The sequence below is a fragment of the Mercenaria mercenaria genome, chromosome 13 (genome assembly GCF_021730395.1).
Source record: "Mercenaria mercenaria strain notata chromosome 13, MADL_Memer_1, whole genome shotgun sequence".
Classification (NCBI taxonomy): Eukaryota; Metazoa; Mollusca; class Bivalvia; order Venerida; family Veneridae; genus Mercenaria; species Mercenaria mercenaria.
The window spans coordinates 26918021-26945400 of record NC_069373.1 but is presented as its reverse complement, the minus strand read 5'-3'; the positions used below and the strand labels follow the sequence as shown (position 1 = coordinate 26945400).

The 27380-nt window shown below is 38.3% G+C and overlaps 1 protein-coding gene across 9 annotated transcripts in view; it reads right to left on the bottom strand.

Moving 5' to 3' along the window:
• The window catches only part of LOC123529252 (traB domain-containing protein-like), a 210904-nt gene that overhangs the window by 95798 nt on the left and 87726 nt on the right, over positions 1 to 27380 (bottom strand). For all 9 annotated transcript variants that reach the window (XR_008366702.1, XR_008366703.1, XM_053521375.1 and 6 more), the window contains one exon: positions 15834 to 15975. Coding sequence is in view for 7 of the 9 variants with exons in the window: in XM_053521375.1 (XP_053377350.1) it covers positions 15834 to 15975 (142 nt within the window). In the remaining 2 variants the exon portion in view is untranslated. The remainder of the gene's footprint in view (positions 1 to 15833; positions 15976 to 27380) is intronic.

Below are 27380 nucleotides of genomic sequence, written 5' to 3'. Positions count from 1 at the left end.
GGATCTGCCAAATAAAAACAAGAGCACTGCAATGCAATGCAAATGCAGAGCAACATACACACAAAACAAAGTCATATGACCTTTGACCCCTAAGTGTGACCTTGACCTTAAAGTGAGCCATCCGAAACATGCGCTCTGCACATCGTTTCGATGAGGTGAACATTTGTGTCAGGTTTCTTTGAAATCCTTCAAGGGGTTCAAGAGCTACAGAGCGGAAAGGAAATTGCTAACCAACAGACAGACAGATGGACACCAAGGCGATAACATAATACGTCTCTTAGGGCGTATAAAAAGGAATTGAGGTCTTATGGTGATACAAGTTGTGTGCAAGTCTGGTTAAAATCAAATCATAAATGAAGCTGCTATTGTGACGACAAAGTCAAAATAGCTAATTTTGGCCCTTTCAGGGTCCATCACTCTGGAACCCATAATAGAATCTGGCCAGTTCAAGAAAGGAATCAAGATATTGTGGTGATACAAGTTGTGTGCAAGTTTGGTTAAAATCAAATCATAAATGAGGCTGCTATTGTGCAGACAAGGTCAAAATAGCTGATTTTGGCCCTTTCAGGGGCCATAACTCTGAAACCCATTATGAGATCTGACCGGTTCAAGAAAGGAAACGAGATCTTACGGTGACATAAGTTTTGTGCAAGTTTGATTAAATTCAAATCATAAATGAAGCTGCTATTGCGCAGACAAGGTCAAAATAGCTAATTTTGGCCCTTTCAGGGGCCATAACTCTGAAACCCATAAAGGGATCTGGCAAGTTCAAGACAGGAACCAAGATCTTATGGTGATACAAGTTGTGTGCAAGTTTGGTAACAAGAGGGCCATGAAGGCCCTGTATCGCTCACCTGACCTATTGACCTAAAGATCATCAAGATCAACATTCTGACCAAGTTTCATTAAGATATGGTCATAAATGTAGCTTCTAAAGTGTTAACTAGCTTTTCCTTTGATTTGACCCAGTGACCTAGTTTTTGCCCCCACATGACCCAGATTTAAACTTGACCTAAAGATCATCAAGATTAACATTCTGATTAAGTTTCATGAAGATACAGTCATAAATCTGGCCTCTAGAGTCTTAACAAGCTTTTCCTTTGATTTGACCTTGTGACCTAGTTTTTTAACACACCTGACCCAGATTTAAACTTGACCTATAGATCATCAAGATTAACATTCTGACCAAGTTTCATTAAGATATGGTCATAAATGTGGCCTCTAAAGTGTTAACTAGCTATTCCTTTTATTTGACCCCCGTGACCTAATTTTTGACCCGACATGACCCAGATTCGAACTTGACCTAAAGACCATCAAGTTTAACATTCTGATTAAGTTTCATGAAGATATAGTCATAAATGTGGCCTCTAGAGTGTTAACAAGCTTTTCCTTTGATATGACCTAGTGACCTAGTTTTTGACTCCATCTGACCCAGATTTAAACTTGACCTAAAGATCATCAAGATTAACATTCTGACCAAGTTTCATTAAGATATGGTCATAAATGTGGCCTCTACAGTGTTAATTAGCTTTTCCTTTGATTTGACCTGGTGACCTAGTTTTTGACCCGACATGACCCAGATTCAAAATTGCCCTAAAGATCATCAAGTTTAACATTCTGACTAAGTTTCATGAAGATATAGTCATAAATGTGGCCTCTAGAGTGTTAACAAGCTTTTCCTTTGATATGACCTAGTGACCTAGTTTTTGACCCCACCTAACCCAGATTTGAACTTGATCTATAGATCATCAAGATTAACATTTAGACCAAGTTTCATTAAGGTATGGTCATAAATGTGGCCTCTACAGTGTAAACTAGCTTTTCATTTGATATGGCTTGGTGACCTAGTTTTTTTTCCTACATGACCCAGATTCAAACTGGACCTTAAGATCATCAATATTAACAATCTGACCAAGTTTCATGAAGATACAGTCATAAATACGGCTTCTACAGTGTTAACAAGCTTTTCCTTTGATTTGACCTCGTGACCTAGTTTATGAACCCAGATAACCAAATATCGAACTCGTCCAAGATTTTATTAAGGGTAACATTCTGACCAAGTTTCATTAAGATTGGGCCAAAAATGTGACCTCTAGAGTGTTAACAAGCTTTTTCTTTGATTTGACCTGGTGACCTAGTTTTTGACCCCAGATGACCCAATATCGAACTCGTCCAAGATTTTATTGAGGGTAACATCCTGACCAAGTTTCATTAAGATTGGTCCAAAATTGTGACCTCTAGAGTGTTAACAAGCTTTTCCTTTGATTTGACCTCGTGACCTAGTTTTTGACCCCAGATGACCCAATATCGAACTCGTCCAAGATTTTATTGAGGGTAACATTCTGACCAAGTTTCATTAAGATTGGGCCAAAAATGTGACCTCTAGAGTGTTAACAAGCTTTTCCTTTGATTTGACCTGATGACCTAGTTTTTGATCCCAGATGACCCAATATCGAACTCGTCCAAGATTTTATTGAGGGTAACATTCTGACCAAGTTTCATTAAGATTGGGTCAAAAATGTGACCTCCAGAGTGTTAACAGTCAAATTGTTGACGACGGACGGACGGACGACGACGGACGCCGGACACAGGGTGATCGCTAAAGCTCACCTTTGAGAACTTCGTGCTCAGGTGAGCTAAAAATCAAATCATAAATAAATAGGGATGGGAACGAATACTGAATTCAATATTCGAATATTCGGTTTGCCATATTCGAATATATTCGAATATTCGGTTTGTTTCAATGGAAGCTTTAAATGCTTATTAAGTGATTGGCATATACATGTAACGTATTCATTTGTTTAAAGCGTGGATCATCGTACGTAATAAGGCCAAGAAAATGTTTGTTTCGGGTAACCCGATCCTACCTAGCAAAACCCGCCGATCCTAGCGTTTTATTTCACTATTCTGTCAGCATAAATCATGAACATATTTAACTAATTCAGTGTTTTAGCTTCAAAATGATATAAAAAAATCAAAACGATTTAAACACATGACGCGCTGTTGTATTACCGCCGCCATTTTGAAAATTTTCAATCTGCGTGTAAAATCGTCGCGTAAAAAGCAAGTAAGGCAGACTGAAACCTCCTTCAACATGAACTTATGCATCAATCATATGTTATTTCTTGATTTTCTTACAAAGTACTTCAAAATTAAATTCGAATACGGCCGATTGCGGATGAAAACGATTCTGCGGATGGTCTGAAACGTCGTACAAAATATTGTGAAAAGATCGGCAATATCTACAAGTTTGGTATTGTTTTCGAAAAAAAATTCTACAACTTGTTACATAAAACAGGCACCAATAAAAATGAACAAAAGATAAAAAGATATCACATTTACGCCTAATACAAACTGTTAATCCGTAGCGATGACCTCGGGTAATTATGCATTGCAATTTTTTTGTTAATTGGAAATCTTTTGACATGCATCTGACACATTGACGCCTGTTGCAAACTCTTAATCCGTAACGATGTCCCCTGTCAATTATGCATTGCTATTTTCTATTTTGGACATCTTTTGATACTCGATAAACAAACATGACATGGTTTTATTTTGTGGAATTAGCATGCTCATATTGCCCAAAATCAATGACACTTATTTTGAAAAAAAATATATACAATAATTTACGAATATTCGAATTTGATTTTTATATTCGAATATTCGACCGATTTTCGAATATTCGAATATTCGTTCCCATCCCTACAAATAAAGCTGCTATTGTGCAGACAAGGTCAAAATAGCTAATTTTGGCCCTTTCAGGGGCCATAACTCTAGAACCAATAATGGGATCTGGCCAGTTCAAGAAAGGAACCAAGATCTTATGGTGATACAAGTTGTGTGCAAGTTTGGTTAAAATAAAATCATAAATGAAACCACTATCGTGCAGACAAGAAATTGTGGACGGACGATGGACAAAGGGCGATCACAAAAGCTCACCCTGTCACTATGTGACAGGTGAGCTAAAAACTGATTGGTCTCTATCATGTTCACAAGCTAAAAATAGCTAATTTGGCCCTTTAAGGGGCCAAAACTCTGGAACCTATGATGGGATCTGACCAGTTTGCTAAAGGAACCAAGATATTATGCCAATACAAGTTGTGTGCAAGTTTGATTAAAACTGATTGCAAAATGTAGTCTCTATCGTGTTCACAAGCCAAAAATAGCAAATTCTGGCACTTTATGGGGCCATAACTGTGGAACCCAAGATGGGATCTGGCCAGTTTTCGAAAAGAACCAAGATATTATGCCAATAGAAGTTGTCATCAAGTTTGATTAAAACTGATTGCAAAATGTGGTCTCTATCGTGTTAGACGGACGACAGACAAAATGTGATCACAAAAGCTCACCCTGTCACTATGTGACAGGTGAGTTAAAAACGCTAGATTTGATAGTTTTTTCATTTGTCACATATTTTCGCAACCCCAATTTTCGGATAATTTCTGTCATTTTAATATTGAAATATTTACCTATGTAAATTTATTTGAAGATTATTATTTAATAAAACATTGGGAAACACTCAAAACATTTAAACTGTATATGATTATATTGGGGGCCCGATAATCACAGGTGGTAAATGCGCAATCCAATTCCCACTGGGAATACGCTAAAAATGGGTTGCGCGACTTCCGGTGCTGGTGTTGTGCATCAATATATACAAAATCGAGGTAGGTGGGTTTTTGTTTTTGTAAATAATTACACATTTACGAGTGCTTTCAAAAAAAAGCAAAATGCTATTCGACACAAATATTAATACGGATCATATGTGTGAAATACCAACTTATTAATTTAAGAATCAGCTCTGTTATCACGAAAACTCTGATGGCTCAACCTGTCAAAAAAGCATGGAATCATGAAAAATGCAAATTTTCTAACTCTTGTGCCTTCTTTCTGGAAATGTGACGCTTCGAATGATCAAACACGTGTAAAACAGTCATGAATATTACATACACTTGAATGAAATGTTGCCTTTGGGGGAAAGATTGGCAAAAAATAATCGGGAATGGGGTTGCGCCCCGGGAATGTAGCTGCGCGTATACATTATACACATTATGATGTATATGAGCAACTCCATTTCCGGTGCGCAACCCCATTCCCGATGATTATTTTGTTAATTATGTCCCCGTAAGCAGGATTTGAAACAAATAAGTTTGATATTCGTTACTTTATAACAGTTGAGTTATCATAAAAAGCATCAGATGTCCTCAGATTAGGCATATGAGGTCAGAAACTGCCATTTTTGTTGATTTCATACTTTTTTCACGTCTTGTGTCGCCAGAGTTTTTGTGATAATAGAGCCGAATCATAAATTACAAACCAGATAATTTAGACATATGATGTATTATCATATCTGTGTCGAATAGCATTTTGCTTTTTTCGAGAAAATTTATACTTGCCTCATACTAAGCAAAATCATAACCTCACATACCTCAATTTCGTCTTTTTTCACACGCAACACCAGCACCGGACGTTGCGCAACCCATTTTAAGCGTATTCCCGGCGGGAATTGGATTGCGCGTTTACCACCCGTGATAATGGTATTACATTGTGTATTGAAATGTAACAAGAGGACCATGATGGTCCTGAATCGCTCACCTCTTCCCACATGACCCAGTTTTGAGTATGACGTCGTTTTTTCTATTATTTGACATAGTGACCTAGTTTTTGAGCTCATGTGACCCAGTTTTGACCCTGATCTAGATATTATCAAGATAAAAATTATGATCAATTTTCATGAAGATCCATTGAAAAATATGGTCTCTAGAGAGGTCACAAGGTTCTTCTATTATTTGACCTATTGACCTAGTTTTCGAAGGTACGTGACCCTGTTTCGAACTTGACCTAGATATCATCAAGGTGAACATTCTCACTAATTTTCATGAAGATCTCATGAAAAATATGGCCTCTAGAGAGGTCACAAGGTTTTTCTTTTTTACACCTACTGGCCTAGTTTTTGACCGCACGTGACCCAGTTTCGAAACTGACCTAGATATCATCAAGGTGAACATTCAGATCAATTTTCATGAAGATCCATTGAAAAATATGGCCTCAAGAGAGGTCAAAAGATTTTAATCATATTAGACCTACTGACCTAGTTTTTGACCGCAGTTGACTCAGTTTAGAACCAGACTTAGATATCATCAAGATGAAGATTCAGACCAACTTTCATACAGATCCCATGAAAAGTATGGCCTCTAGAGAGGTCACAAGGTTTCTCTATTATTTGACCTACTGACCTAGTTTTTGATGGCACGTGACCCAGTTTCGAACTTGACCTAGATATCATCAAGGTGAACGTTCTGACCAATTTTCATGAAGATCTTATGAAATATATGGCCTCTAGAGAGGTCACAAGGTTTTTCTATTTTTAAACCTACTGACCTAGTTTTTGACGGCACGTGACCCAGTTTCGAACCTGACCTAGATATCATCAAGATGAACATTCTGACCAATTTTCATAAAGATCCCATGAAAAATGTGACCTCTAGAGTGGTCACAAGCAAAAGTTTACGGACGGACGCACGGACGGACGACGGACACCGCGCGATCACAAAAGCTCACCTTGTCATTTTGTGACAGGTGAGCTAAAAATTGACTGTCCAAAGCACAGAACTGACATTGTATCAAATGGAGTAAAATGACACTTGTCAAACGGAATACACAACAGAAAGTGGCGTATTGTTATAGCAGTTGGATAAACATTGTTAATATTGTGTAAAAAGTATAACATGACGCTAAAATTTAATTTTTAAGCCAAGTAAATGACATACTACTGGTCTTCTAGAGAACTGGTATCATCTTGCGCATAATGTCGTCTGCTTTAAATTATTTTTGCATTGTTTACATTAAGCGTTTTTAGGCTGAAAAGCATTGTATTTACATAGATATGTGATCAAAATACAGCCATGTTTGAATGTAAATCTAGTTAAGTTCAAAGTTTTAAGTAAATCGCAAAGTATTCTGTAGAGGTCATTCCTCGTGAAAAGGTCACGTGCATCAGCTTTATTGTTTGCACTCATTGTGCAAATTATACTTTGTAAGCCTGAAATAAAATTAATGCAATCATAAACTGTCAGTCCGCTGGCTGGTATAATAGCACAGTGGTTTTGTTTGATTTTAAAGTCAAAACATCACGCTATCACAGTCATGCATTAATCAATCTGAGCTAAAACAAGAGCGCCATAACGGCCCTATATCACTCACCTGTTATCATTGCACTCAAGGACAAGTAGGTACAAAAATCCTAATCAAGATCAATCAAAAGAATTATGAGAAAATATAGTTGAAATTTTCTTAAAGTTACTTCAAATAAAACTATTTTAAAATCAGGCCAGTAGTTCCATACAAGAAGTTTTTTAACCAAAAAAAAAAAAAAAATCTTACAAGGTACAGATATGTCAAAATACACCATGTTGTACAACAGAAAAGTGGTCTCGGTTTTTCCCTATGGCCAATAATAAAAAAGTTACTAAATAAGCTATTTATAGTAACATAAAAGGGAAGTGATTAAAAAAAATTATTGAAAGTGAACAAAAGAAGGATCTGCCAAATAAAAACAAGAGCACTGCAATGCAACCCAAATGCAGAGCAATATACACACGAAACAGTCATATGACCTTTGACCCCTAAATGTGACCTTTACCTTGAAGTGAACCATCCGAAACATGCGCTCTGCAGGTTGTTTCGATGAGATGAACATTTGTGTCAGGTTTCTTTGAAATCCTTCAAGAAGTTCAAGAGTTACACAGCAGAAGGGAAATTGCTAGCCGACAGACAGACAGAAAGACACCGAGGCGAAAACATAATACGTCCCTTCGAGCTTATAAAAAGGAATCAATATCTTATGGTGATACATTTTGTGTGCAAGTTTAGTTAAAATCAAATCATAAATGAAGCTGCTATTGTGCAGACAAGGTCAAAATAGCTAATTTTGGCCCTTTCAGGGGCCATCACTGTGGAACCCATTATGGGATCTGGCCAGTTCAAGAAAGGAACCAAGATCTTATGGTGATACAAGTTGTGTGCAAGTTTGGTTAAAATAAAATCATAAATAAAGCTGCTATTGTGCAGACAAGGACAAAATAGCTAATTTTGGCCCTTTCAGGGGCCATAACTCTGGAACCCATAAAGGGATCCAGCCAGTTCAAGAAAGGAACCAAAATCTTATGGTGATACAAATTGTGTGCATGTTTGGTAAAAATCAAATCATAAATAAAGCTGCTATTGTGCAGACAAGGTCAAAATAGCTAATTCTGGCCCTTTCAGGGGCCATAACGCTGGAACTCATAAAGAGATCTGGCAAGTTCAAGAAAGGAACCAAGATCTTATGGTGATACAAGTTGTGTGCAAGTTAAATTGGTTAAAATCAAATCATAAATAAAGCTGCTATTGTGCAGACAATGTCAAAATAGCTAATTTTGGCCCTTTCAGGGCCCATATCTCTGGAACCCCACCTGATAGGTCAAGCATATGCAAGGGGGGAAAGAACTGACCAGTCAATTTCTTCTCCCCAGGTCAAGTACTGGCTAGCGGGGAAAGAACTGACTGGTCAATTTCTTCCCCCACCTGATAGGTCAAGTATATGCAAGGGGGGAAAGAACTGACCAGTCAATTTCTTCTCCCCACCTGACAGGTCAAGTACTGGCTAGGGGGGAAAGAACTGACCGGTCAATTTCTTCCCCCACCTGATAGGTCAAGTATATGCAAGGGGGGAAAGAACTGACTAGTCAATTTCTTCCCCCACCTATATGCTAGGGGGGAAAGAACTGACTGGTCAATATCTTCCTCCACCTGATAGGTGAAATATATGCTGGGGGGAAAGAACTAACTGGTCAATTTTTTCCCCCACCTGATAGGTCAAGTATATGCTAGGAGGGAAAGAACTGGATGGTCAATTTCTCCTCCCCACCCAAAAGGTCAAGTACTGGCTAGGGGGGAAAGAACTGACAGGTCAATTTTTTCCCCCACCTGATAGGTCAAGTATATGCTAGGGGGGAAAGAACTGACTAGTCAATTTCTTCCCCCACCTGTCAGGTCAAGTAAATGCTAGGAGGGAAAAAACTGACAGGTCAGTTTTTTCTCCCCTACTGACAGGTCAAGTACTGGCTAGGGGGGAAAGAACTGACCGGCCAATTTCTTCCCCCACCTGACAGGTCAAGTACTGGCTTGGGGGGAAAGAACTGATTGGTCAATTTCTTCTCCCCACCCGACAGGTCAAGTACTGGCTAGGGGGGAAAGAACTGACTGGTCAATTTCTTCCCCGACCCGACAAGTCAAGTACTGGCTTGGGGGGAAAGAACTGACCAGTCAGTTTCTTCTCCCCACCCCACAGATCAAGTACTATCTATATATAGGGGGGAAAAAACTGACTAGTCAATTTCTTCCCCCACCTGACAGGTCAAGTACTCGCTAGGGGGAAAAAACTGACTAGTCAATTTCTTCCCCTCCTGACAGGTCAAGTATATGCTAGGGGGGAAAGAACTGACCAGTCAATTTCTTCCCCCACCTGATAGGTCAAGTATATGCTAGGGGGAATCAACTGACTGGTCAATTTCTTCTCCCCATTCAACAGGTCAAGTACTGACTGGGGGGGAAAGAACTCACAGGCCAATTTCTTCCCCCACCTGACAGGTCAAGTACTGGCTTGGGGAGAAAGAACTGACAGGTCAATTTCTTCCTCCACCTGAGAGTTCAAGTATAATGCTAGAGGGGAAAGAACTGACCGGTCAATTTTTCCCCCACCTGATAGGTCAAGTATATGCAAGAGGGGAAAGAACTGACTTGTCAATTTCTTCCCCCACCTGATTGGTCAAGTATATGCAAGGGGGGAAAGAACTGACCAGTCAATTTCTTCTCCCCACCCGACAGGTCAAGTACTGGCTAGGGGGGAAAGAACTGACCGGTCAATTTCTTCCCCCACCTGATAGGTCAAGTATATGCAAGGGGGGAAAGAACTGACTAGTCAATTTCTTCCCCCACCTATATGCTAGGGGGGAAAGAACTGACTGGTCAATTCCTTCCCCCACCTGATAGATGAAATATATGCTGGGGGGAAAGAACTGACTGGTCAATTTCTTCCCCCACCTGATAGGTCAAGTATATGCTAGGAGGGAAAGAACTGACCGGTCAATTTCTTCTCCCCATCCGAAAGGTCAAGTACTCGCTAGGGGGGGAAGAACTGACCAGTCAATTTCTTCCCCCACCTGATAGGTCAAGTATATGCTAGGGGGAATCAACTGACTGGTCAATTTCTTCTCCCCATTCAACAGGTCAAGTACTGACTAGGGGGGAAAGAACTCACAGGCCAATTTCTTCCCCCACCTGACAGGTCAAGTACTGGCTTGGGGAGAAAGAACTGACTGGTCAATTTCTTCCTCCACCTGAGAGTTCAAGTATAATGCTAGAGGGGAAAGAACTGACCGGTCAATTTTTCCCCCACCTGATAGGTCAAGTATATGCAAGAGGGGAAAGAACTGACTTGTCAATTTCTTCCCCCACCTGATAGGTCAAGTATATGCAAGGGGGGAAAGAACTGACCAGTCAATTTCTTCTCCCCACCCGACAGGTCAAGTACTGGCTAGGGGGGAAAGAACTGACCGGTCAATTTCTTCCCCCACCTGATAGGTCAAGTATATGCAAGGGGGGAAAGAACTGACTAGTCAATTTCTTCCCCCACCTATATGCTAGGGGGGAAAGAACTGACTGGTCAATTCCTTCCCCCACCTGATAGATGAAATATATGCTGGGGGGAAAGAACTGACTGGTCAATTTCTTCCCCCACCTGATAGGTCAAGTATATGCTAGGAGGGAAAGAACTGATCAGTCAATTTCTTCTCCCCATCCGAAAGGTCAAGTACTCGCTAGGGGGGAAAGAACTGACCAGTCAATTTTTTCCCCCACCTGATAGGTCAAGTATATGCTAGGGGGGAAAGAACTGACTAGTCAATTTCTTCCCCCACCTGACAGGTCATGTATGCTAGGAGGGAAAGAACTGACAGGTCAATTTTTTCTCCCCTACCGACGGGTCCAGTACTGGCTAGGGGGGAAAGAACTGACCGGCCAATTTCTTCCCCCACCTGACAGGTCAAGTACTGGCTTGGGGGGAAAGAACTGACTGGTCAATATTTTCCCCAACCTGATAGGTCAAGTATATGCAAGGGGGAAAGAACTGACCAGTCAATTTCTTCCCCGCAACTGACAGATATTAAATAGTAATGGCAATCAAACAGAAGTTTAAAAATTTGATTTGACAAAAAAAAACATTGATTAAAGTTAAAAAAAAAGAAACATATAGGTTTATTCAAATGAAAAACAATACCCGTTTCATCTGAAATTTAAATGGAAAATGAATAGACACTTGTATCCCAAATAACAATACCGAAAGAATCCAGTACTTGAAGGGAAAACTTGACTAGAGGGAAAGAACTGACTAGTCAGTTTTTTCCCTGGGGAAAAATCTGACTAACTAGTCAGTTTCTTTCCCTATCAGAAAACTTATTCCAAGAGGGGAAGAAACTGACTAGGGGGGGAAGAAACTGACTAGTCAGATTTTTCCCCAGGGGAAAGAATTGACTAGTCAGTTTTTTCCCCGGGGAAAGAACTGACTGGGGGAAAAACTGGGCTGTTACACCGGGATCTGGCCAGTTTAAGAAACGAACCCAGATCTTATATCTTAATATGGTGATACAACTTTTGTGCAAGTTTGTTTAAAAAAAAATAAATATGAAACCACTATCGTGCAGACAAGAAATTGTTGACACACGCATGCACACAAATTCTGGCCCTTTGAGGGGCAATAACTCTAGAACCCATGATGGGATCTGGCCAGTTTTCGAAAAGAACTGAGATATCATGCCATTTCAAGTTTTGTACAAGATTGATCAAAATTGCTTGCAAAATGTGGTCTCTATTGTATTCACAAGAAATTGTGAATGGACGGACGACTGACGAAGGGCGATCACAAAAGCTCACGCTGTCACTATGTGACTGGTGAGCTAAAAGAATTTACAGTCGGCAGTTAAAATTTACTGTCGGTCGGGCCACCAGAAACACAGCTATTTTTTTTTAAGGTCAAAGCTGTTAAATGATCTCTCTTTCAATGAAGTCTGGTCAGTGATGTCAAACACCTTATTGTAATAAACAACAAATAATATACTTAGACAAGAGCTGTTGGAGGACAGCAATGCTCGACTATTCAACAGCCTTGTCAGTTGAATGAAAATGAAAGTTGAAAAAGGGGAATAATTTTGTAAAGATACAAAGTAGAGTTATGTAACCTGTGCATCACATGTCAAATCATGACAGTGAACAAGTGTGTGAAGTTTCAATCCATTCCCATTAGTGGGTACAGAGATACCAGCTGACATACAAAAACTTTACCAAAAACTGCTAAGTCGAAAAGGGGCATAATTTTGTAAAATTGCAAAGTAGAGTTATGTAACCTGTGCACTGCATGTCAGATCATGACAGTGAACAAGTATGTGACGTTTCAATCCATTTCCATTAGTGAGTACTGAGATACCAGCTAACATACAAAAACTTAACCAAAAACTGCTATGTCGAAAAAGGGGCATAATTTTGAAAAAAAAAAACCAACAAAGTGGAGTTATGGGACCTGCTTAGTGCATGTCAGATGATGACAGTGAACAAGTGTGTGAAGTTTCAATCCATTCCCATTAGTGGGTACAGAGATACCAGCTTACATACAAAACCTTAACCAAAAATTTCTAAGTCGAAAAAGGGGCATAATTTTGTAAAAAAGCAAAATAGAGTTATGGAACCTATGCACTGCATGTCAGATCATGACAGTGAACAAGTGTGTGATGTTTCAATCCATTTCCATTAGTGGGTACTGAGATACCAGCTTACAAACAAAAACTTAACCAAAAACTGCTAAGTAGAAAAAGGGGCATAATTTTGAAAAAAAATCAAAGTAGAGTTATGGGACCTACTTAGTGCATGTCAGATGATGACAGTGAACAAGTGTGTGAAGTTTCAATCCATTCCCATTTGTGGGTACTGAAATACCAGCTTACATACAAAACATTAACCAAAAATTTCTAAGTTGAAAAAGGGGCATAATTTTGTAAAAAAGCAAAACAGAGCTATGGAACCTGTGCAGTGTAAGTCAGTTTATCACAGTAAATAAGTGTGTGAAGTTTCAATCCATTCCCACAAGTGGTTACTGAGATACCAGCTTACATACAAAAACATAACCAAATCAGGACGCTGACGCCGACACACAGGCGAGTCCTCTTTGAATAGACGAGCTAAAAATTGTTTACTTTTTTTATTTGAGCACTTAAATTTTGTCAACCCCACTTTTCATGTTACACACCCAGTTTTGTTTGGGTGGAGGGCCAAACAATGTAGTGGGTATACTGAAACAATGGGCTATGTAGCTAGGATTAACTGGAGAAGGAATGAATAACAATTGGTCTTTGTCATAATACTGACTTCAGCAAATGCTAATGACTTTGTGTGATGCAGAAAGGTATTTAGTTTGTAACTGTAAACTAGAATCGCTCGAGATCCTCTCGAAACTTGTAAAATTATTGCTGAAATTTGGACAAAGCTCACTGTCTTTGCTACTTGCCGTTTGCCTGCTGCTTAAAAGGAAAATATAAAAGATTTGGTGCAAGTTATATTTCACTGGTGCTGCCAGTTAGAATTAAGATGTCAGAGAAATGTGGTCAGTTTTAACCAATTAAAATTGGTGGAAAATTAGATTATATTTTTTTCCACATGAAAATTGCCTTATTGACAAAGCCAATACACCGATAATCTAGAGTACTCCTAACACCTTTATAGTTGTCATAAAATTGTTCTAGGTCATGTTATGTATGCAGGTAGAGAATAAGGGTGAACTTACATTGCCTAGTCACTCACCTAAACAAAACCTTAACAATCCAACTTTGCTTCTAACTAGGTTTGGTGAAAATCTTTTAAGCTGTTCATTAAAACAAGAGTTATTCAAATACGTAAATTTTACAGATACCTTATTATGAAAGGTCATTTATTATCAAATAAAGAGCTCTAAAGAAATATAACCATATTTCCCTTATATTTTTAATATCATCTGAATCTTTGAAATTTCATAGTCATGTTAAATGTTTGTTTAGAACATACTCACACACGATAAGATAAAGAAGGTGTTCATGGTGTTATTTTCTTTAATGAAACTTAGCACTTTTACATTGGGTTCAAGATTTGCTGATACAAAATTTTCCCCAATGATGACAAGATGTCATCCAGCAGTTTCTTTATCAATAAAACCTAAATGACAGAAAACTGCAATAAAACCTTGTATATACCCTATTGCAAGGTACATCATCCTGACATTCTTGATAAGTGCAGTACCAACAATATAAACTTTACCTTTATAACACAATACTGACATTCTTGAGATATGCAGTACCAATAACAAGAAGTTTACATCAGTAGCACAATTCTGGCATTTTTCAAAATATTTGCAACAGTACCAACAATATAAACTTCACCTTTATAACACTATCCAGACTTGAGAAGATGTGTAGCAGTACCAGCACCATAAACTTTATGTTTGTAACACCATCCTGACATTATTGAGAAGATGTGCAACAGTACCAGCAACATAAACTTTACCTTTGTGATACCATCCTGACATGATTGAGAAGATGTGCAGCAGTACCAGCAACATAAACATTATGTTTGTAACCTCATCCTGACTTTGTTGAGAAGATGTGCAGCAGTACCAGAAACATAAACTTTATGTTTGTAACACCATCCTGATGTTATTGAGAAGATGTGCAGCAGTACCAGCAAGATAAACTTTATGTTTGTGATACCATCCTGACATTATTGAGAAGATGTGCAGCAGAACCAGCAACATAAACTTTATGTTTGTAACACCATCCTGATGTTATTGAGAAGATGTGCAGCAGTACCAGCAACATAAACTTTATGTTTGTAACCTCATCCTGACTTTGTTGAGAAGATGTGCAGCAGTACCAGCAACATAAACTTTATGTTTGTAACACCATCCTGATGTTATTGAGAAGATGTGCAGCAGTACCAGCAACATAAACTTTATGTTTGTAACACCGTCCTGATGTTATTGAGAAGATGTGCAGCAGTACCAGCAACATAAACTTTATGTTTGTAACCTCATCCTGACTTTGTTGAGAAGATGTGCAGCAGTACCAGAAACATAAACTTTATGTTTGTAACACCATCCTGATGTTATTGAGAAGATGTGCAGCAGTACCAGCAACATAAACTTTATGTTTGTGATACCATCCTGACATTATTGAGAAGATGTGCAGCAGTACCAACAACATAAACTTTATGTTTGTAATACCATCCTGATGTTATTGAGAAGATGTGCAGCAGTACCAGCAACATAAACGTTACCTTTGTGATACCATCCTGACATTGAGAAGATGTGCAGCAGTACCAACAACATAAACTTTACCTTTTTGATACCATCCTGACATTATTGAGAAGATGTGCAGCAGTACCAACAACATAAACTTTGTTTGTAACACCATCTTGATGTTATTGATAAGATGTGCAGCAGTACCAGCAACATAAACGTTACCTTTGTGATACCATCCTGACATTATTGAGAAGATGTGCAGCAGTACCAGCAACATAAACGTTACCATTGTGATACCATCTTGACATTATTGAGAAGATGTGCAGCAGTACCAACAACATAAACTTTACCTTTGTGATACCATCCTGACATTATTGAGAAGATGTGAAGCAGTACCAGCAACATAAACTTTACCTTTGTGATACCATCCTGACATTATTGAGAAGATGTGCAGCAGTACCAACAACATAAACTTTACCTTTGTAACATCATCCTGACTTTCTTTGCTGAAATGTGCAGTACCAACAATATAAACTTTACTTCCCCAAGGTGTTTCTAATGTTGTCACTGTAGATGGTACAACTGGATTGTCAGCTCTCTGTCTGAGACCTGGTACAACACTAAAATTGAAACAAGAGCTGTCTGTTGACAGCATGCTTGACTTTCGAATAATCAATTATGTATGGGGTCAAAATATTACCAGAGATTTTCAGACAAAAGAAGGAAAATACATAAGACAAACAATGTACTTGTATTATTTGAAATGGATAAGTATTGCACTATATGGGAATATGTAATCATATTGTAGTGATCTTGCAGAAGCACTAAAGCATTGCTTGTGGAGGAATATTGCTGGTACGAAAAACTTAACTGATTTCCAAGTCCAAAAAGGGCCAAAATTCAGCCAAATATCTTTGAAATTGTTACATACCCTTGACTAGAGATGGAGATAATGAAGATGAACAAGTGTTCAAAGTTTCAAAGCCACATGTCAAATAGTTTTGACAAAACACAGACTTGTATGAAAACTGAACCAACTTTCAAGTCCAAAAAGGGCCATAATTCAGCCAAAATACTTGACAGAGTTACATACTCTCGCCTACAGATAGATTGTTATAATAAAAGTTTCAAAGCCATACCTCAAACAGTTTACATAAAATATGAACTGGTACGAAAAACTTAGTTAAAAGGGGCCATAATTCAGACAAAATCTTTGATGGAGTTATGTACTCTTGCCTAAAACTGGACATGGTGATGGGACATAAGTGTGGAAAGTTTCAAAGCTATTTGTCATAAGGTTTTGTAACAAGAGCACCGCCTTGCGGGTGCTGATGCTCATCTGATATTTTTTGTGTAATAGAAATATTGTCCTACCCATGATTTTCTAAGTCTAAAAAGGGCCATCATTCTTGCAAAAAGCAGGATAGAGTTATGTTTCTTGATGTACAGTGTCCACTTATGATGGTGAAAAACTGTTGCAAGTTTTAAAGCAATAGCTTTGATAGTTTATGAGAAAAGTTGACTTAAACATAATACTCAACCAAGAAAATGATTTTCTAAGTCCAAAAGGGGCCATAATTATTGCAAAAAGCAGGATGGAGTTATGTTGCTTGCTGTACAGGGTCAGGTTATGATGGTGAACAAGTGTTGCAAGTTTCAAAGCAATAGCTTTGATAGTTTAAGAGAAAAAGTTGACCTAAACATAAAACTTAACCAAGAAATCTGATATTTTCTAAGTCCAAAAGGGGCCATAAATCTTGCAAAAAGCAGGACGGAGTTATGTTTCTTGCTGTACAGGGTCAACTTATGATGGTGAACAAGTGTTGCAAGTTTTAAAGCAATAGCTTTGACAGTTTAGGATAAAAGCTGACCTAAACATAAAACTTAACCAAGAAAACTGATTTTCTAAGTCCAAAAGGGGCAATAAATCTTGCAAAAAGCAAGATGGAGTTATGTTTCTTGCTGTACAGGGTCTGCTTATGTTGGTGAACAAGTATTCCAAGTTTCAAAGCAATAGCTTTGATAGTTTAGGAGAAAAGTTGACCTAAACATAAAACTTAACCAAGAAATCTGATATTTTCTAAGTACAAAAGTGGCCATAAATCTTGCAAAAAGCAAGATGGAGTTATGTTTCTTGCTATACAGGGTCAGCTTATGATGGTGAATAAGTATTCCAAGTTTCAAAGCAATAGCTTTGATAGTTTAGGAGAAAAGCTGACCTAAACATAAAACTTAACCAGGCAACGCCGACGCAGACGCCGACAACCGCTCAAGTGATGACAATAACTCATCATTTTTTTTCAAAAAATCAGATGAGCTAAAAATGTGGACTTGTATGAAAATCTTAACTTAGGTGTGACACTAACGCCGTGGTGAGTAGGATAGCTCTCCTTATCCTTCAAATAGTCAAGCTTAATAAAGAAAGTTTATCTACAGCACCTTAACAGATGTAAGTGAACTTTTTAATGGCAGTCATTAGTCTTCAACATAATACTTTCATTAGTAAAACTTACTCACACTAAATCTGTGAGTAAATTCATTATTCTCTAATCTCAATTATCAGAAAAATAAACAGATACAGTATCGGTTTAAACTATGTATTTTGACAGTAAATATCTTTACATTTTTCGTGGAGTAAATACAACATTTCGGAGAAAATACAACATTTTGATAATGTGAATATTCCTCTTGTTGTTACCAATCAGGCTTTTGGCATGGATTGTAAGCTTGATTCTTTAAGATATTCTGAAACGAAACTAACTCATACTTTTAATAATCATAAAACTAAAAAACCCAGTCAGTTTTCAGAAACTATTATTTAACTATTGAGTACTTAAATTTTGTCAACCCCACTTTTCATGTTACACACCCAGTTTTGTTTGGGTGGAGGGCCAAACAATGTAGTGGGTATACTGAAACAATGGGCTAAGTAGCTAGGATTAACTGGAGAAGGAATGAATAACAATTGGTCTTTGTCATAATACTGACTTCAGCAAATGCTAATGACTTTGTGTGATGCAGAAAGGTATTTAGTTTGTAACTGTAAACTAGAATCGCTCGAGATCCTCTCGAAACTTGTAAAATTATTGCTGAAATTTGGACAAAGCTCACTGTCTTTGCTACTTGCCGTTTGCCTGCTGCTTAAAAGGAAAATATAAAAGATTTGGTGCAAGTTATATTTCACTGGTGCTGCCAGTTAGAATTAAGATGTCAGAGAAATGTGGTCAGTTTTAACCAATTAAAATTGGTGGAAAATTAGATTATATTTTTTTCCACATGAAAATTGCCTTAAGCTAACAAAGCCAATACACCGATAATCTAGAGTACTCCTAACACCTTTATAGTTGTCATAAAATTGTTCTAGGTCATGTTATGTATGCAGGTAGAGAATAAGGGTGCACTTACATTGCCTAGTCACTCACCTAAACAAAACCTTAACAATCCAACTTTGCTTCTAACTAGGTTTGGTGAAAATCTTTTAAGCTGTTCATTAAAACAAGAGTTATTCAAATACGTAAATTTTACAGATACCTTATTATGAAAGGTCATTTATTATCAAATAAAGAGCTCTAAAGAAATATAACCATATTTCCCTTATATTTTTAATATCATCTGAATCTTCGAAATTTCATAGTCATGTTAAATGTTTGTTTAGAACATACTCACACAAGATAAGATAAAGAAGGTGTTCATGGTGTTATTTTTTTTAATGAAACTTAGCACTTTTACATTGGGTTCAAGATTTGCTGATACAAAATTTTCACTATCCTCTTAATGCTGAGCGCCAAGCAAGAAAGCTACTAGTACCTCTTTTTATGTCTTTGGTATGACGCGGCCGTTGATCGAACCCACGACCTCCCGCACTCGAAGCGCACGCTCTACCACTAGGCTACCGAGGCGTAAAGCGATGAAGCTTTAATTTTAATATATCCATTGTCCATTTGATATTTTAGTTCAGCTTCAAACTAGAGTTGTCACAAGAGTGGCGAATTATACCCCCACAATATGGCCTTGTCACAGAACTAAGCCAATGTCAAAGCCAAACTTGCTTGACCTTTGACCTACTGACCACAAAATCAACAGAGGTGATCTGCTAGTTATGATCAACCTCCCTATGAAGTTTCATGATCTTCCGCCCAAGCGTTCTCAAGTTATTGTCCGTAAAAGGTTTAAATGACCTTTGACCTTTGGAACTCAAAATCAATATGGGTCATCTGCTTGACATGACCAACCTCCAGATTAAGTTTCCTGATCCTAGTCCCAAGCATTCTCAAGTTATTGTCCGAAAACTGTTTAAATGTTCCGGGTCACCTTGACCTGTGACCTCAAAATCATTAGGGGTCATCTGCTAGTCATAACCAACCTCCCTATCAATTTTCATGATCCTAGGCCCAAGCATTCTTAAGTTTTCATCTGGAAACCGTTTAAATGTTCCAAGTCACTGTGACCTTGACCTTTGACCTACTGACCTCAAAGTAGAACTTGACCTGTATTTCATGTTACATCTGTGTACTAAAATTTATGATCTTGGCCCAAGCGTTCTCAAGTTATCATCCGGAAACCATTTAACTGTTCTGAGTCACTGTAACCTTGACCTTTGACCTACAGACCTCAATGTCGAACTTGACCTGCATTTCATGATGTTACACCTTTGTAACAAAATTTATGATCCTAGGCCCAAGCGTTCTCAAGTTATCATCCGGAAACCATTTAACTGTTCCGAGTCCCTGTGACCTTGACCTTTGACCTACAGACCTCTAAGTCGAACTTGGCCTGCATTTCATGATGTTACACCCGTGTACCAAAATTTATCATCCTAGACCCAAGCGTTCTCAAGTTATCATCCGGAAACCGTTTAACTGTTCAGGGTCACTGTGACCTTGACCTTTGACTACTGACCCCAAATTCGAACTTGACCTGTATTTTCTGATGTTACACCTGTGTACCAAAAATTATTTCAATTGGTCAATCCTTTCTTGAGTTATCATCCGGAAACCATGCAAAACCAACGGGACCGACCGCCAAGCTCACTCCTATATACCCCCCCAAACTTTGTTTTGTGGGGGTATAACAAGGGAAGGGAAGGTGGGTGGGTCCTGATGTGTATTGCTGTCAAAATTCTAGCCTCAAGTGACAACTACACCTGTGTAACACTTAAGTACCCCCAACTAACCACGAAAAACCAAACAATATCAGCAAATTACCGTACAGCCTGATAATTTCGAAACGAGAATAATTTCACTTACTTCAAATATCTGTACTACAGCAAAATCCCTTCTTACAACTACCCCACTAATAAGATGGATTTTTCAAATAACGGAATAATTTTTTTTACATTTCAATGGTCGCTTGTCCAGAAATGCAACCACTCTGCTAATCCACTAATATGACCACCCCACTTATAAGCTGGATTTTTCAAATAACAGAATAATTTGTTTTACAATTCAATGGTTGCTTGTCCAGAAATGCAACCACTCTGCTAATCCACTAATATGACCACCATTATCAGTCTATTTCCAGATGTCATACATAATTTGTCTCCACCAAAACGACCACTGACAATTTTCCTTCCTAGTATCCAGTTTAGTGTCCCTGTTATTAAGTATCCCGCCAAGGGCCCCTGACAGTGACACACATTTATGACATACCGTATAAGTACTTTTTTCTGCGGGAACTTTATTTCTGCATTTTCTGCGGAAGACAACAAGACTGCAGATTTAAAATCCACGAAAATTTTATCCTGACATGTCGCGATACGATGATACAAGCCGCCATTATAATCCGGTTAAGTATAAGACAATGTCCGATAGTGTTATCGGCTTTTGTCTCACATGTAGCCGAAGGCCGACGAAACAAGTTTAAATTTTTTTAGTAGTAACGGTAATATAATAGAACAGTTTTATTATTCTTTTGCTGTTGAATAAACATAATAAAAACATCAAATTTGTTTTGATTTTCGTTCACTATTGAACAGTCAGCTGCCAGTTTCAATTTTCTTAATTTATGTGACAAACACAATCCATTGTATCCTTTGTTAACCGATCCGTCTGGTGATGGTCATATTTACGTTATTTGTATGGGACTTGAAAAAGGCGTGATTAACAAAAATTGTCATACTGTTACAATGCACAGATGAGAATGTTTGCAAAATATAGATTCAAGTATTTTTCGTGTCTGTTTGGCATGCCTGTATTTAAAAAATGACTGTTTTCTTGCGTTTTTATTTAACACTCAACATTATGTGATGATGACGATGTCGCATTAGTATTCGTCAACTTTTATTTTCAATCCGGCTACCAGAAAATTCTGTTGAGCTACTAAATTCTTTCAGAGCGTGCCCGGCGGGCTACCTTGAAACTCCATATCGAGTAGTCCGGTAATCAATACTCATTATTACTGGGACTATTCTCCAAACATAATTTTGATAGTTGTCTGTAATCCCTTAAACAATGTTTATCGAGAGATACACGCCTTAGGCATTAATTATCTTACCACCTACTGTCACTATCAGCAATAAATTAACCGTTTATTCATACCCTGAGGCAAATGTTTACAAAAACATGTGCATTCGATATTTTAGACTGATCCAACAGCATCAAAGTCGTTGATCCGTAGTGTTCAAAACAATATGCAAACCAGTCTAAAATTACGTCATTTTACCGCCACCTGCCAAAGTGTGGTTTTCGCTTACCACAATATTTATCGATCGACGAGACAAGAGACATTCGACTGTGAGGCAGTTTAGTGCTTACACCGAGTTTATGCTTTTTAATTTAAATACAAAAAATCGACCATGATTTAGCAAGTTCATGTCAGATACTACAGAGAATTTCTGACAAACATAAATTTGGATAAGTGAATACACAGTGCCAAGAAAGTGAAAGATGTTATTCACTCGGTTCTAGTCCTTCTATTAAACTAGGTATTAAAAGATGTTAAGAATCAGACACAATTAGTTATAGACTTCAAATAATTTTATGAGATAAACTGTAATTGCAATGGTTTTTTTTCTTCACTATTTTGGGAATGGGGCCGGGGCCTTTAAAATTGGGAAAAATGCGTCGTAAAACACCCCCGGGTGGGGCCTCTTTTCATCCCAGGGGCATAATTTGAACAATCTTGTTAGAAATCAACTAGGCAATGATACATACCAAATATCAAAGGCCTAGGCCTTGAACTTTCAGACAAGATTTTTTTTCCCTATTAAGTCTATGTAAAACTTAGGACACCCTGGGTGGGGCCTCTTTTCAACTAAGGAGCATAATTCGAATAATCTTGGAAGAGGACCACTGGGCATTATGCAACATACCAAATATCAAAAGCCTAGGCCTTCCAGTTTCAGACAAGAAGATTTTTTAAGTTTTTCCTATGTAAGTATATGTGAAACTATGGACCCCCAGAGCAGGGCCTCTTTTCTCCCCAGGATAATAATTTGAACAATCTTGGTGGAGGACCATAAGGCAATGCTACATACAAAATATCAAAGGCCTAGGTCTTGTGGTTTCACACAAGAAGATTTTTAAAAAAAATTCATATAAAAGTCTATATAAACCATGTGACCCCCGGGGCAGAGCCATATTTAACCCTAGGGAGATAATTTGAACAATCTTAGTAGAGGACCACTAGATGATGTTACATATACAAGAGATCACAGAGTGATCTTGGCGCCCACCAATGTGCCATTTTTGAATGTTCCGAATTTCAAGACTTACTGACTACCTCAAGGTCAAATTTCATTTCCGTACACAACACTGTGCATGTGGTCCAAATTCGAAAGCTGTAGCTTGAGAAATGTGAAAGTAGGTCACTAGGTCAATGTCAAGGTCAAAATTTGTTTCGGTACACAATCCTATGCATGTGGTCTAAATTTGAAGCCTGTAGCTACAGAAATGTGAAAGTAGGTCACTAGGTCAATGTGAAGGTCAAGGTTTTTTTCGGTACACAAAACTAATCATGTGGTCCAAATTTGAAGGCTGTAGCTTGAGAAATGTCAAAGTAGGTCACTAGGTCAAAATCAATGTCAAATTTCATTTTGAAACACGGAACTATGCATATGGTCCAAATTTGAAGCCTGTACCTTCAAAAATGTGAATGTAGGTCACTAGGTCAAAATTAAGGTCAAAGTTTTTTCCAGTGCACAAAACTATGCATGTGGTCCAAATTTGAAGGCTGTAGCTTGAGAAATGTGAAAGTAGGTCACTAGGTCAAAATCAAGGTCAACTCATGTCAAGGTTCATCTTGCCACTCAAAAATATACATGTGGTCCAAATTTGAAGGCTGTAGCTACAGAAATGTGAAGGTAGGTCACTAGGTCAAAATCAAGGTCACTCATGTCAAGGTTCATCTTGCCACTCAAAAATATACATGTGGTCCAAATTTGAATGTTGTAGTTATTGAACATAATAGTCATTTTAAAAGCTTTTCCCTATATAAGTCTATATGAACCATGTGACCCCTGGGGCGGGGCCATTTTTGACCCTAGGGCGATAATTTGAACAAACTTGGTAGAGAACCACTAGATGATGCTACATTACAAGTATCAAAGTCTTAGGCTTTGTGGTTTGGACAAGAAGATTTTCAAAGTTTTTCCTTAAATAAGTCTATGTAAACCATATGACCCCCAGGGCGGGGCCATATTTGTCCCTAGGGGTATAATATGAATAATCTTAGTTGAAGACCACTAGATGATGTCACATACAAAATATCAAAGCCCTAGGCCCTGTGGTTTTGGACAAGAGGTTATTCAAAGTTTTTCCCTATATAAGTCATTATAAACTATGTGACCCCCAGGGCGGGGCCATATTTGACCCCATAGAAATAATTTGAATCATCTTGGTAGAGGACCACTAGATGATGCTTCAAACCAAATATCAAAGCCCTAGGCTCTGTGGTTTTGGATAAGAAGGTTTTCCAAGTTTTTCCCTATATAAATCTATGTAAAATATAGAAATAAACAAAGGGCCATAACTCACTCATAAATTGTTGAACCAGTCTGATTTTCAGGGGGACACAACTAGGGTACCAATACATCATTCTGACAAAGTTTGGTCAAAATCCCCCCAGTAGTTTCTGAGGAGATGCGATAACGAGAAATTGTTAACGGACGGACGGACGGACTGACGGACAGAATGACGGACGGACGGACCACGGACGCAGAGTGATTTTAATAGCCCACCATCTGATGATGGTGGGCTAAAAATATCAAGGCCCAAAGCCCTGTGGTTTTAGACAAGAAGATCATATATATGTCTATGTAAACCATATGACCCCCAGGGCCGGGCCATATTTGGCCCTAGGGGTATAATTTGAACTAACTTGGTAGAGGACCATTAGATGATGCCGCATACCAAATATCAAAGCCCTAGATACTGTGGTTTTAGACAAGAAGATTTTTTAAGTTTTTTCTTTCGGTTGCCATGGCAACCAGAGTTCTGCATGGATTTCAATTCTTTGGGCAATTTTGATAGGGAGCCACCAAAGGATCATTTCTGTGAAGTTTAGTGTAAATCTGCCCAGTGGTTTTGAAGAAGAAGATTTTTGAAATTTACAATATAGCCATACAGGGAAAATAAGCCCCGCCCCCTGGTGGCCATATTTTTTCCCCAAACAGAATGGCTTAGGCAATTTTGGTTGAGGGTCACCTAGAGATCATTTCTAAAAAAACATTTTTGAAATCTGGCTAACAGTTTCTGACAAGAAGATTTTTAAAGATTTTCCTTTCGGTTGCATGGATTTCAATTCTTTGGGCAATTTTGAAAGGGGGCCACCCAAGGATCATTCCTGTGAAGTTTGGTGTAAATCTGCCCAGTGGTTCTGAAGAAATTGTTGACATACGACGGACGATGGGTAATCACAAAAGCTCACCTTGTCACTACTTGACAGGTGAGCTAAAAACAAGAGCAATTCTTCTACAAGCTAATATTTATCCCTGACTGAGCTTGCAATACAACAGATATGACTGTGTCGTGTGTTTCATTATCACATAGATCCTTATTTGAATCAGTCATGCAGATTCCAGTCACTGACGCTGTTATTGTTAGTTTTTCTATATTTTCAGTTTCAAATTGACTAGACGTAGCTGTTGTAGATGTGGTAATGAGCTGTAAACGAATCTTAGTTTTAAGGTTTGTCTGATGAACAAAGCATCAATTTTGGCGTACTTTTAGCGTCACTTTTACTGATTTTCTACAATAATACGTACAATTGTTGATGGCATATTTATGATCAGCAGACGCTTACATTATCATGCCTTTCAATGACACGGTTTAATGGGAAGTAACTACAACTGACTTTGCAAAACAAAAATTTAAAACAACATCAACATACTGCCCGATTTCGGAATCTACTTTTTCGTGTCATGTTGTGAAAATTTTCTGGCATTTTTCCAAACTTTCAATTGGGAATTTTGGAGTTAAAATTGGGAAAAAAAACATACTATTTTTCATTGGAATTGGGGCCGAACTTCGGCCCCAAATCGACCCAAAATAAAAACTCTGAATTGATACTGCCCTAAGGAAATTTGCATGTTTATAAAAACAAGAGCTGTCTCCAAAGGATGACACATGCCCCTCATGGCACTTTGAATGAATAGTTATGGCTGATGTTAGAGTTTAGGACCTTTGACCTACCGACCAGTGTTTTGCGCGCGACACGTCGTCTTACTGTGGTACACATTCATGCCCACTAATTTTAAAATCCATGCATGAATGACAAAGATATGGACCGGACACGCCCATCAATGCACTATCATGAAATATGACCTTTAATGTCTAAGTGTGACCTTGACCTTTGAGGTACGGACCTGGGTCTTGTGTGCGACACGTCGTCTTACTGTGGTACACATTCATGCCAAGTTATTTGAAAATCCATCCATGGATGACAAAGATATGGACCGGACACGAATGCACTATCATGAAAAATGACCTTTAACGTCTAAGTGTAACCTTGACCTTTGAGCTACGGACCTGGGTCTTGTGCGCGACACGTCGTCTTACTGTGGTACACATTCATGCCAAGTTATTTGAAAATCCATTCAAGGATGACAAAGATATGGACCGGACACGAATGCACTATCATGAAAAATGACCTTTAACGTCTAAGTGTGACCTTGACCTTTGAGCTACGGACCTGGGTCTTGCGCGCGACACATCGTCTTACTGTGGTACACATTCATGCCAAGTTATTTAAAAATCCATCGATGACAAAGATATGGACCGGATACGAAAATTGCGGACAGACCGACAGACGGTTCAAAAACTATATGCCTCCCCTCGGGGGCATAAAAATGATTGACATTCCTCTAATGATAATGTCATGTTGCAATAATTAATGGGAGAAGAATCCCAGTTTAGTTTTATTTTTGAAAATGAAAAATAAATGTGCGTATGGCTAAAACTATGAAACCCTATATTAATTTAAGCATTCCATGCAATTGTTTTATACAAGCACTTAGTAAACTACAGATGCTTTTGAGAAAAGCGCATGTCTCCCACAACTGCCCCTATGAAAAATGTTAGTTTCTCTAGATGTTTTAGACGAGTGGATCCAATTAGATGGTCTGGATGAGTGGATCCAATCAGTAATTCAAGGGCCATAAATCAGAAGTGCCTGGGCGGATTTGGCTAGTTATCGAACTTGGCTAAGGTCTTATGGCCAAACACATTTTGTTCAAGTTTGGTGAAGATCGGATGAGAAATGTTCGACTTAGAGAGCGGACAAGAGTAAATAGACGGATTTTTTCTGTAATTCAAGGGCCGTAACTCTAAAATGCCTGGACGGATTGGCTAGTTATCGACTTGGCGAGTCTCATGGTCAAACCATTTTGTTCAAGTTTGGTGAAGATCGGATGAGAAATGTTTGATCTAAGAGTGCGGACATGAATAAAAAGGCCAATTTTTGATAATACAAGGGTCGTAACTCAAAATGCCTGGAACAATTTGGCTAGTTATCGAACTTGGCCAGGTCTATGGTAAACACATTTGTTCAAGTTTGGTGAAGATCGAGATGAGAAATTTGATAGAGTGCG